The sequence below is a fragment of the Silurus aristotelis genome (genome assembly GCF_946808225.1).
Source record: "Silurus aristotelis genome assembly, chromosome: 3".
In the NCBI taxonomy this organism is placed as follows: Eukaryota; Metazoa; Chordata; class Actinopteri; order Siluriformes; family Siluridae; genus Silurus; species Silurus aristotelis.
Window position 1 is genome coordinate 22,005,476 of NC_139576.1, and position 12,760 is coordinate 22,018,235.

Sequence of the window (12,760 nt, forward strand, 5' to 3'; positions counted from 1 at the left end):
ATCCTTGATTGACAGTGCAATTACAAAATGGTCCTGAATTTTTTTTACTGAATTCTCTCCAAAAATGTTTTTGAAAACCTTATTTTCTGCTTTGCTGAAAGACAAGGGGGTGTGTGGTGGAGGCTTCAAAGACCAACCCTTCCCATTACCCCGTTTCCATTAGCTTTCACAAAAAATCCATTGGAATTGGATTGCAGGGGCTGGTGTGGACTGAGGGAAGGAGATAGGGTGTCGTCCCAGCCAGAGTGGCAGCAGGGAGAACAATGCAACGCAACGACGACTCACCTGCCATTCCTGTCCTTCATTCTATTACTCAGCCTAATACCGGCTCCTGTTACTATTCACTATGTGCTTATTGATTTCTATAGACATTGCTCAGGGTCATACTACTATCCAATAATATACTCACACACACTTACACACAAAAGACACATGGCACAGAGCTTCACTCTGATATAAAAAAACAAAAAACAAACAACAAACAGTAGAGCAAATAGAAGTAGAAGTTTGACACTTTCTGTTTGGGGTCACGGCATCAGATTGCGCAATCTTTCACTAGAGAGCGTCATGTTTCTCAGAACCGAGCGTTATACCTGTGAAGGCAGAGTCGCACACTGAACTGCCTGCCCTACACAATCTCTACAGAAATCCTGCAACAACAAGACAAAGTGTGCTTACAAAAAGCTGTACATATTAGCTATAAAGTTTGCATTTGTTATTTAAGAAGTAATTAACCTCAACACAAATATTGGTACAATTTAAAAAGCAACTGTTAATCCACAGTGAGCTACACATATAAGCTTGAATGCTGTTTACTCATAAATTGCCTAAGATAAAGATAAGCCAGTTAAAAACTTTGTTCATGGCTACGGTGGTAAAAAGCCCTAGGTGTATGCTTCCTTTAGTGACTCCTTTTTGGAGACAGAGGTTAAGATTGATATGATTTATACAACACTACAAGTTCTACATGCAAATTAAGACTTGGAAAAATACAAAACACTGATGCTATCCGTCTGCAGTATTACAGATCACGTACAAATCATATTACACACACAGAATATCGGATAACTTGCTTATTATTCATGACATTTTAACTGAGATGTATATCGAATTGTTACAGCACTGTAGAATCCTTCTGATCTTTCATAAAGTGTTGTTTTTTTTTTTTTTAACAGCAACTCTGACAGCTGTTCCAGTTGCCAGACAAAGCACTGCTTTAATTCATGCGCTCATTAGAATATGTTATAGTTTAAATCTACACAGGGACTTGTACGGCAAACTCTGAAATCGATGCGCAATGACTATAATTCTCTTCCGCTCAGAAAATGAGAATGACTCCAAGCACGCCGTCTTTTCTACCTTGTATAGTAGGACTTAAAAGGTCAAAGGGGAAATTGCTTTGGCAATTTCAGAATAGGATTAGGCTAAATGCAGCCATTGCTTTGGAGACCAAATTCCTGGGCCTTACTTCACACTAATCCACAACTTTAAATGGTCATTCTTAATTGAACAGACATGTCCGGTATTGTAAGCGAGTCAAAGGCAATCGCTAGTGATTAAAATCTCTATCAATCTGTTCCTTAGTTTCATTTGTCTTCTATAGCTATTGAGTAACTCTTTAAATTATGCAAATATGCCATGGTTTATGAGGCAAAACTGAAACATTAGGTGAACTAGTTACACCTCAGGAAGCGAGAAACTTGACTTTCTCAATAACGTGGAACATGAAATTGTCACAGTTTGCCTTCTTCGTCCCCTTCGAAAAAAACTCTCTATAGGAAAGCTAAAGAGGAAGAAGAAAGCGATTGAATCGGCTGTAAAGTCAACATCTAATAATCTGGAAGTGTATGTGTGCTGTGTGTGTGTACGTGTGTGCGTGCGTACGTGCACATGTGTAGAAACCTGGTGGTTGACAGACGTTGGCAATGGAAGAATGATATTTTAAAACATAACTTTGCTGGCCAAGCAAAGATATAAAATCACAATGACTAGGTGGTAATGGAGGCCTTTTACATCACAGCAGAAGGTTTTCAGGAAGTCGGTGAGCCTGTGGCCATATTTCTTTCCACTACCTTTGAACTTCCCTTTTTTTTATTTTTTTATTTGCAGCCATCAATGTAGTTTTTTATTTTCTGTTTTAAAATGCAATATTCTCATAAGATCCCATATCACGCTCAGCAAGGCATTATAACTTATCATTTATTCATCACATTCCCTCTAGTTGAGACTTCTGAAAAAGCAAGTTGTAGCATATTAATGCTGAAAGAAGCGGGCTGCATTTGTGGCATTCAAGCAAAATGAAAGGGCAGTACGCTACAAAAAAAATTGCCGCGACATCCTCTCATATTCATGACTACTGTAACACTCAGGCGCTGACTACCAACCCTGTCAACTCTGCTGCAAAATCACAGTAATATACCACTGATTGTATTTTTACATTTCATTACAACCGGTGATGCACAGTTGTACTATTTGTATGGTGCGGGTTTCGCATCTATTGGGCAGCTTTAACAAAAGCACCAACCACTGAATTGTGGTTGAACTGATTATAACCATATACACAACTCAGTGGGTGGGATCTGGAGCCGTGCTGATACACAAGACTGATGTTTGTGTATTTGAGGCCATATTCTCTTCCTCGAGCTGTAATCGATCTCCATTTCATAGCAGCTCATTCCTCTCAGAGAGCAATTGGGATTAATGAGTCACAGCCAGTTGTTCAGATCTGCAGGAGGCTTCGCTCCAATCTTTTTGTCCATTCCACTAACACACGCAAGCCTATGGAAGCATTATTGCCTTCATATGAAGCTAATATTCGTTCCAAGGTTCTCCTGAGTCTCAGATTCACCAAGAAGAATTACGAATCAATATCCGATCAATAGGGGGGCTAATGAGAGGAAGTTGTGTACTCACGGCTGGCAGAGCTTGACCAGGTCATGGTCGGTGGTTGCTGGGGGCAGGCCGCGGATGTACAGGTTGGTTTTGCTAAGCTGCTCCCAACCTGCCGTGCTGCTGCTGCTGCTCTGATTGGTGCTGCTGTTGGTTCCGGGACTCGGGGGAGCCATGGGCTGAGACGACGGGCCAACGGGGGGCTGCCAAAAGTGACAGAAAAACAAAACACGGTTAGAGTGAAGACACACCAGAATACATGGGCGTGAAAGGAAAACCCTTAGATCTGGTAGTGAGAAATAAACATGGGGAGAATATTTGCAACGCTGTGCAATTTTGGACAGTTAAATACTGTGTCAATCAAGACTGAAACTATTGGGAATATCAAAAATGACAACAAAAGATGATGCAGGAAAGCCACAGACTAATCCTGCTCATCACTAGTGCAATTATTATTTGTGTATCGAAGAAGAAATGGAACCTGGGTGTGTCATATTGATTGAGCTTACTGTAAAAGGGCTAGTGTAGTCATCCTAATGCATATGGGGGTGGGATAGTTACCCACAATCTCACTCTGAAATGCGGACTTACAGATCCGCACGTGCTACATTAAAACGTCATGTGTGTAGCTAAACAGGAAGAAGAAGAGGCGGATATTCTAAGAATCACTGCCATGCTTACTTTTATCCAATCGACCTTATAACGTTTATAACTGCTATAACTATTAAGGTTGCTTATCTTACACATGGTGATGTTAAACAGCCCAAGAGGCATTGCATTTAACTATATCTCATGCTCAGTATTTGCCAGATGGCACATGATGCCCAAAATGGCAGGTGCAAAATATGTGAACTTAATTGATCAAGCTCAAAATATAAATTTTTTTATTGTAAATCATTTACAGGAACATTTACACAAGAGAGGATATTCATAAAAATCCTCCACTTGCTTGAATTTATATCCTAAATTTGCACTTGCTGCTTTAAGCCTGGATTGACCAGCTTGTATAATTGACACGAGTTACTAAAATATAATAGATACTGATTTCACTGCAGAGTTAAATGTATATACTTTTGAGTTTCTGTATACTTAACACAAATTTAGTAAGAAATTGTGAAATCTTTTGAAGTGACAACTAATAAGACAAACCACTGAATTAGGAGAAAAGAAATGGTGCCCTTTACAAGGAAAAACAGTTTGTTTGAGCCTGTGGTTGAGATGCTCTCTTCGTAGATTTAGTGCATGCTTAATCATTTTTAGCTCTCGGAAATTTGTGGCCCTCACTAAATGTACAACACGCTACATTCGGAATGAAGGAAATTAATCAGGGTTAAAAATATCTTTTCAGGATTTATATACATATACAATACATGTATATTTATATAACTCTTAAGTTCTGTAAATCTGCTTTGAGACAATGCCCATTGTGCAAAGAGCCATAGAAATAAACTTGAACTTGATACACCTTTAGCAAAAGATTGAGAAATAAGGCCCAAAGTTCATATTACAAAGCTGCACTTCTTACTGTCTGATTAACAAATAAAATACATTTCCAGTATGGCTTGCTAGATCTGACATAATGTAGGGTGTGTCAAAATCACAAGCACGGGTTAGACAACTCTGCTCAAATGCTTAGACCAACAAGCTTCGTGCTGAAAGCCGCCGCTCCACACGTGTGTAAGTTTGGTTCATAAGCAATGCGCATATAAATGCAGGCCTTCAACAGTGCTGTGTTTAAAAATTAATATTCATACGCGACTGCATTTAGAATGAATTCCTTTAGACCTGACAAAAACATTGTGAATGTCATTGAAAGCATTCTTGCTAATTGAAGAGAGATTGATCATTTTTAAAGCTGTAACATTTCTATTTACATTCAACAAAAAAAAAAAGGATAAAGGCGGGGCTGAGAATGCTACGCAGATTTATGATGCGTTAAAAGACGACCTTTAAAACAAATACATGTTCGGCCTACACAAAGCCAGTCTGACGAGCCTCGAGCCTGGGCAGTCTGACTACTACTCGTATTTCCTAGCTACTCATTTATAAATAGAACTTGCATATAAAACCAAAACACTGCTCCTATTCTGAGAAAATAACCCTACCCATTTGTCTAAAACGAGCAAACTGAAGTAGCTTGTTGTACAAATAAGTCCTGATTCCTGACTGCAAACTAAATAACTCCACACTATCAGGGCTGAATGAAGATGAATATCTTGCTCTACTGTGCTCAATCCTCGACTCTTCTCACCTCTTCTCACAAACCGGGAGAGCTCTATGCACACTAGGTGAAAAGCCGACTCTGTGTGTACGAGGCATACATACTGCTGAGCTTCCTGGTAGGTTTTGCTTTGTTTAGTTGTTAATCTTCATTAAAACATGCACGGCTTTTACAATGTATGTATGCATGTTTGCAAGCAGGAAAAAGAAGCAGCCATTTCCAGCGTGCCTAGCAGAAACCTGATAGTCCTCATGACAAGCTCTACACTGCAAATACAACCTTTCCCTTCCCTATGGGATTACACACACACACACACACACACACACACACACACACACACACACACACACACACACACACGCGCGCGCGCTTGCTTACACACGCACACACAGGAAACCACTTGCATGCCAAGGTCCTTACATGCAAACCAGCCAGAGAGGCACGTCTGGGAATGAAAAGTAAGCAACAGGAAAAGAATGACAACACTGCGTCAAACCTGCAAGGCGTGTTATGTGTGTGTGCCGGGCAGATCCCTACTACAACTCTGAGGTAAAATACTTCTATATTGGGCAAACAAAACCAAAACTGTGTATTAATAAATACACTTCATGTGAGATTTTACAATGGTATTTAACGCTCAACCGCAAAACAGATGCAAGCTTTTGAGAAACATGCTTTGCCTCAGCACTGCTTATAATCAAAAACTTTTTTACATTTCCACACATTTAATCAGATATGTGCATAACTTAAATATAAAACCTTAATTAGGCCGGAAACAGGTTTCCATTGAAAGACCACGCATACCAGAGAAAATCTTGGGGGATATTTGGACAGGCTTTTACTGCGGCGGTTAGATAGCCCTATTCTTCACATTATAAAAGAGCTCTTGTATGGCAGAGCCAATCACTTCCGTGCTGTTTGCATGGACACAGATGTTCTGAGCTAGGAAAGCTTTTCCTCTTCAAGTACTCCCTCTGTTCCACTCTGATTACCCTTTCTCTCCCTCTTTCACAGTATGTTCAAGAAGTCACAAGAAAAGAGGAAGCTCTCGGAATCCGAGGAATGAGGCAGTGACAGTGTTGAGCAATCGTAGTCTGGACGTCCTCCAGAGGCTCAGATCGTCTTTCCAGCGTTCACAAGTCTTCGCTGCAATTTAACACTCGCTGTCTGGGATTTTAGAGCGTTCCAGACCTTTTCTCCTCCCTATGGAAGAACCAAAGCAGAGATGCAACGCATTGGCAGTACACTCTGCTCCTGTCCTCATAACCCTAAAATGTATTTAACCATGTTTTTGGCCAAACCTGGCCCAGCCTTTCACTGGCCAGAAAAACTTGCTGGAATTTTTATTTCACACAAAGCTGCTTCTGAGAAGGCAACTCAACTGCACGACTGTGCTTGAGGCTGTCCTTCTCAAAAGTATTCATGAATTACAAGTTAAAGAGGAAACTGTAAAAGTCCTGCCAAAGGGGGGGGGGAGAACCAGATTATATGCTTTAAATAGTGATAAAAATCCTTCCTGGTTCAGAATAAATACAGCTGGGTAAAAAAAACAATGGTTATGTCCTTGTCCCAAAAGGGGTTCTAAATCCTGCAGACCTCCTAAAGTTCACACTTTGGTGACAGGGTTGAGATGTGCGAGTGATCGAGGGCTGAGAGTTTTACAAGTGAGCATTTGCTGCCTGTTGTGTTCAGTGTAGTGTTTTCACAGTGGTTCACCATGCTGAGGTGCTGAATGAGAGTCACAAACGTGCATGTCATTACTCATGCAAACACTTGTGCCGAGTGTTTCTATGAGCAAAAGATAATGAGAACTAACTTGTTTAATACAAGGAGCAGCAAATTTGTCAACTTCTCCATTGATAAATAAAATGTATAAACATCCGTTCGGCAGTATCTTCTCATAACATTGTGTGCTGGTACACTATAGATCATGTAATATACATCACATTCAGCTTAATTAATTGTTTGAATGGATTTATTGTGTTGTGCAAGTACTTTCTTAATGCTCATATTACTCTGCTGGTTAAAAGAGACAGACCCTTTAGGACTTCAACTTGATTTGACTTGCATGCTATCCTCTTCGACTAGTCCATGTTCACAATTCCAGGGAGTTCTGGGTCAGGGACCACTGCTGAGTCCGCTTTGATTCAGGAAGTGCCAAAGGGTGCCTGGAGGGTGGCTATGAGCAACCTCTTAAAGCTCAAAAATAGGAAATGGGACTCCCTACAGTCTTGCAAACTTTGCAGGATCAAGTAAACAAGCACCATGTGGCTGTGAGTGCACCATTTGGGAGCAGCTCTGTTGTAGATTTATTTGGAAGGGGAAAAAAAAAAAAAGCTTTCCCAAACCGGTCAAGGGCAGTATTCAGGAAGACATTAGCAAAACACCTACAGTGTAACTAAGCAAAATAAGAGTTAAATGAAATCTAGCAGATCCACCTTGACAATTAATTTAAAAAGATGGAACATGTCTGTGCTCTGTGTCTAAACTGCCCAAAGGGTATTAAAAAAAGTAGTTCAATTTTGCTGTGTAATTATTCTTTTCAGATTAGAGGCACAATAATCCATTAAGTAGACAACACATTTAAACTATTGTTAACTGACAAAAAGAAGATCCATTCTTCATTCAGAAACTACTGTATAATAAATATATTTGTAACATATATACTACATATTACTACTACTAATATTAATTACATATATTTTATGGTGTACCATGTGCTTAACTATCTCATGATATTGATTGTAACAGATGGAAATAGAGATTTTTTAACTCTATTTATTTTATTAGCATAATCCTGCCATTACAGTCGGAAGTACTACCCGATATCCAATGCTAAACCAATACTGACATTATTATAGACTTTATTAATGATTGAATTGTCAGGTTCTGTATAATGACAAAGGCGTTGTAGTTGCTTTTAAGACTAGTTTTACCGTCTGTTTTACTTATGACAGATACAGAAAATAATTCCAAACCCATACAGGTTCAACATTTCCATCAGTACGTGCGTATCGGCCTATAAGACCGATTGTTCAGACACAAATCTATAGGCAAAAGCTAACATTTGCAGGAATTCTTTCAATCTAGTTTCCTTTCTCCACACAGGCTTTAAGACTAGTAAACTAAAACAGACCTCATGGTAATTCCAATGTGGCTTATTGCATTTCTGACACATTTAAACTCAGTCACTCTGAAATCGACTTTTCTTCTGATAATGAAAAATTAAATTGGTTAAATGTGGTCCATTTCACCTCATACTACTGACCGGAACATTCCTGATAGGTATTTTTAGTTTTATATCAAAGAATACTAAATGTAAATCCTTTTAATTTTTTTTATTCCAGGACCCGCCCAGTAGTTGCAGTGCAGCTCCCATGCTGTCTGAGACAAATATTGCAGAGTGCTGAAAATCAGGCCTCAGCTCAGACAAATCCAGTACTGGTGAGCAAGATATCACTCCATGAAAGGTCTACGTATGCAATTAAGCAGCTGGACTGGACCAAGTCACTATTCAAATGGTCTGGCAACCTGAAGGCACTTCACAGTGTAGTTGTAAAACAGCTGCACAGAAGCTATGAGGTCACAGCATGGCAAACGAGACAGGATCCAGAAGAACCACAGCTATAGTTTGCATATTTTATTAGGCTAACCTTATCACGATCACAAAACAGAACGGATAAAGTATGAGAAATTCATCAGAAAAAGTCTTGCGAGGAGGATAGAGTTTGAGCAGGATGCTGGAAGTTCTACACAATAAACAGTAAATCAATGAAAGCCACAATCACAAATTTGCCATTTAAACATACTTATTTACAAATGCATTATTTTTCAATTTGATCCAATTCCAGTGTTTAGTAATCCATGTCAGAGAACTCTATTAAACAATTTCTGTTTCAATTAAATCTGATATTAAATGTAACTTAATAATCACAGATAATCCTGCAGCCTAGGACATCATAATGAGTTTTGTGTGCTATGATGTGTGAAAAAAGAATGACTTCAGTATATAACCATTTACAAGTACTAGTTGACTCGAACACAGTGACCCAATCCTGTTGCCTTTTTAAATTTCTATACAATAAATAATTTTTGCCACACATTACTGGAAAACTATGAATATATAGTGATTTGGCAAATTCTGCCTAGAAACAATTACATCTGATTTTGTATTGTGTATAGTGTTACAAAGCAGCTTCACAGATTAGGAAAAGAAATTCGAAGTTCATACAGTTGTCCCTACAAGTTTATCCCTAATGAACAACGAGCTGATGGTAGAAAAACTGAAACCGCCCTGAGATGATATGAGTAAATAAAACAGATGGGCTCCAGTCAGTAATTACAAACCTACAAAACGCACATATACAATACACACGAGCACACTGCCTCCCTCTCCACAGTGTTAAAAACACCTGCATGTTCATGCAATTATGTAATCGGTCATCATGCGACAGCAGTACAATGCATACAATCATGCAGCTAGAGGTCATGAGCTTCAGTTCATCTTAGCAAAACATTTTGTTCTTGGTGACTCTGATGCTGGCATGGGTTTTAGGCTATTCTCCTGAGATTGTCTATAGAGTTAATATAAACTACTAAAAAGAAGAAGAAGAAGAAAAAACATTGTCAGTGACAGTTCTTTGTCCAAAAACACCTTATTAATCAGGGAGTTTTTTTTTAAAGGCAGACTGGTTTGAGCTGAATAGAACTCTACAGTTGCTCAATTAACTACTCTTTACAACTATGGTAAGCAGAAAAGCAACAAAGAAGGAAGAAGGCAAACTCTGGCATGGTTGCATTACAATAGCAGAAGACTGGGACTTTTTCTAGTTTTCATCTGGGCTCAACAATACAGCATTGATTATATGCTGCCACAATATACTTTTCTGAGATTCAGACACAGAAATCATCCACAACACATGGGTTTTATAAATGTTCTTATTGGAAATAGGTAAATAAATGTTCATTTCAATGCATTTTATTTTAACCCTTTTTTTTTTTAAATGCAGTACTATTGTTATGTTGCCAGTTTGTTCCCAAAAGTATATATGCATATAAATAATCATAGAAATGTTTTCTTATGGTTTTATTATATATTTTTGTCAAATCACCCTCCCCTTTACATATTTTCTGTGCAGAGAAAAGTTGATTCATTCTTCATCCCATTACATACGTTCCTTGCAACGTTGTCCATCAAATCTTCTTAAAGTCAAAACATTATCTAATGAGCCCAGTAAAGGACATGCGCTCTCCCAGGAAGCGTTCCACACTGGTTAGACCTAAGAGAGGACAAAGGGCATCTTTGAGGAGAGAGCAGCCCTGTCCACTTTTACAGTTCTTTTTCCTGGCCACACTCCAGCAGACCTGGCTTTTCTGACCATCTCAAAGCCTGATTGTTCCTGACTGTTCTGTATTCAGCTGACAGAAAAGGAGAGCGTGAGTGAAAAAAAAAAGGGGGGGGGGGGGTGAAAGACAGTCTAAGGAGGGGGAAGACTGTTATCGGCCTGCCCCAGACTCAGATAGCTAGTCATATCCGTACTGGAAATACATTGGCTTACCAGTAAGAGGCCTCACCCTGAGAGCTCCTAACCTCACCCTGCTCAGCTCACATACTGCTAACCCAAACTCAAAGTGCATTTAATCCTCTTTAGTCTAGCCCTTAATGCCATCTCTGCTCTGACAAACTCAAAAAATATGAGATCTTTTATCGGTTCTGAAACCACAACGTACCATCCTTTATCACCATTTACACCGACCCACATGACAAACAATGCTACACGATTCTTTTACAATTTACAGATATATACTTGCAGACAACAAAGGTTCTTCATTAGGGTTCTCTAATGGATCACTGGATAACTACGGGCTCTACATGAAACCCTTTGTGAGAACAGTAGATCTCTACATTCGATCTTTAAGACGTCCAACAACCAAAGATCCCTTCTAGGGCTCTGAAATGTCTACGGTCTCTTATCTCACTTATCCGATCTGTCCTGCCCTTACATTAACCCCGGATCAGGATCGTATCTAGCACGTAGGACACCTAGCTCGAATGCATGATGTCCAAAACTCTTTTTTTTTTTCTTCTTCAAACTTTTATCAAGCGGCTGAAAGATTATAGGAATTAAGAGCAGATGTGTAAAAGATGACATGGGAAATTAGAATAGTATGTTATTGCCATTGCAGTTGTAGGTCATTGGTGAAAGAATGAATGTATTAACCTTCAATCTCATAACCTGATCTTTGAAAATTCGAGTTTGTGAATGAAAAAGGATGTTTTATAAATATACAGACATACAGCTTATAACCAAACAGATAGGAAGTGGCTCTTATCTTTATAACCCATAATCACCATGGTAAAATACAGTCTAAACGGCAATGATTTTAGAATAGGCCATGCTATAGGCTGATTTCTCAAGGTAAGAAATATCTGTTTGAATAAAACAGTATTTTTCAAATAAAACACCACCCAGCGTGCTGGTTATTATAAGAGTTACAGTGTTTAAACTCAACACAGTGTGATGTGCTCACACATGATCCGGCCGGTAGGATCAAGCCCGACTTTGTGTTAGGCGGCAACAGTAGCAGTAATGAGAAAATCGTGCTTTTTTTTTCTTGTCTTTTTTTTTTTTTTTACCTGTTTCCGATATGTATTTCTGAGCGGGTTGCCAGAGTTCACAAAAATCATCCTCGGACTCGGTGTAGCGCCGCAAAGACGATTTACTGTCAATTGTTATTCGCTCGTTAAGTGTCAATATCCAAGCGACTGGAAGGCAATAAAGTTGTTTATTCTATTCTATAAAACATAGAGACCTTGCCGATGCGATTACTGAATCCAACGTTGACTCCTCTGCACACAAAAACCGCCAGGAAAAACGCTATTAAAGGTTAAAACGCAGTGCTTATACATCCCACAACCGTCCTGAAGTTCGATTGCCCAACCCGTTTGTTTAGCTCCGTTCATTGATCTGTGTTGAGTTCCCCACAGAACAAACCCTCCCACTACGGAGCAAACCATTCCGCTGTCTCGCGAAGGGGTGCTTCAAGATGCAAATAACTCAGTATGAACAGAGTTATAGATTTGATGTGTTATTTTAACTGCCTCGACAATTCAGTCCGCAACGTATACACGTCGGTGCGTCTCATCTTTTATATACAATTCGAAAGTTATCATATCAACCATTTAATATTCCACCCCACCCCCAGATTTCCTATTCTTTCATTACGCGTGCATACTTTACATTCCAGTGTGCGGCCATTAACTAGTGTGTGGTTTTTATGTTCAGGTCTGGATTAACACATTTTGCGGGACGAAATAACCATATTTTTATTCAACACAATCTGTCCTTACTGTTTCCTTTCAAACTATTGAAGTTAGTTAAATCAGGGGCATATTTTTTTGTGAACTCTCTCTCTCTCTCTCTCTCTCTCTCTCTCTCTCTCTCTCTCTCTCTATAATAGAAAGTAGGAAGATTTATCAGTATATAGGATTTATGAGCTTGCTGTCCAAGCCTAAATGAGGCATTATACCATACAAAAATTAAATATGTACTCCCACCCCCAAAATATCCTTTTTTTTTTAAAGGAGCACCTCATATTACATGCATATAAGGCAAAATGGTCTTTTACAATCCACAATTACTATATATA

At 39.0% G+C, this 12,760-nt stretch overlaps 1 protein-coding gene across 8 annotated transcripts in view; it reads right to left on the reverse strand.

Moving 5' to 3' along the window:
- rbms1b (RNA binding motif, single stranded interacting protein 1b) overlaps positions 1–12,760 on the reverse strand; it is a 59,830-nt gene that overhangs the window by 35,916 nt on the left and 11,154 nt on the right. For 4 of the 8 annotated variants that reach the window (XR_014533013.1, XM_083538056.1, XM_083538059.1 and 1 more), the window contains exon 2: positions 2,914–3,092. Coding sequence is in view for 7 of the 8 variants with exons in the window: in XM_083538056.1 (XP_083394182.1) it covers positions 2,914–3,092 (179 nt within the window). In the remaining variant the exon portion in view is untranslated. Of the gene's footprint in view, positions 1–2,913; positions 3,093–11,747; positions 12,089–12,760 lie in introns of those variants that run through there. The other 4 variants (XM_083538060.1, XM_083538062.1, XM_083538058.1 and 1 more) reach the window with 4 other exon arrangements.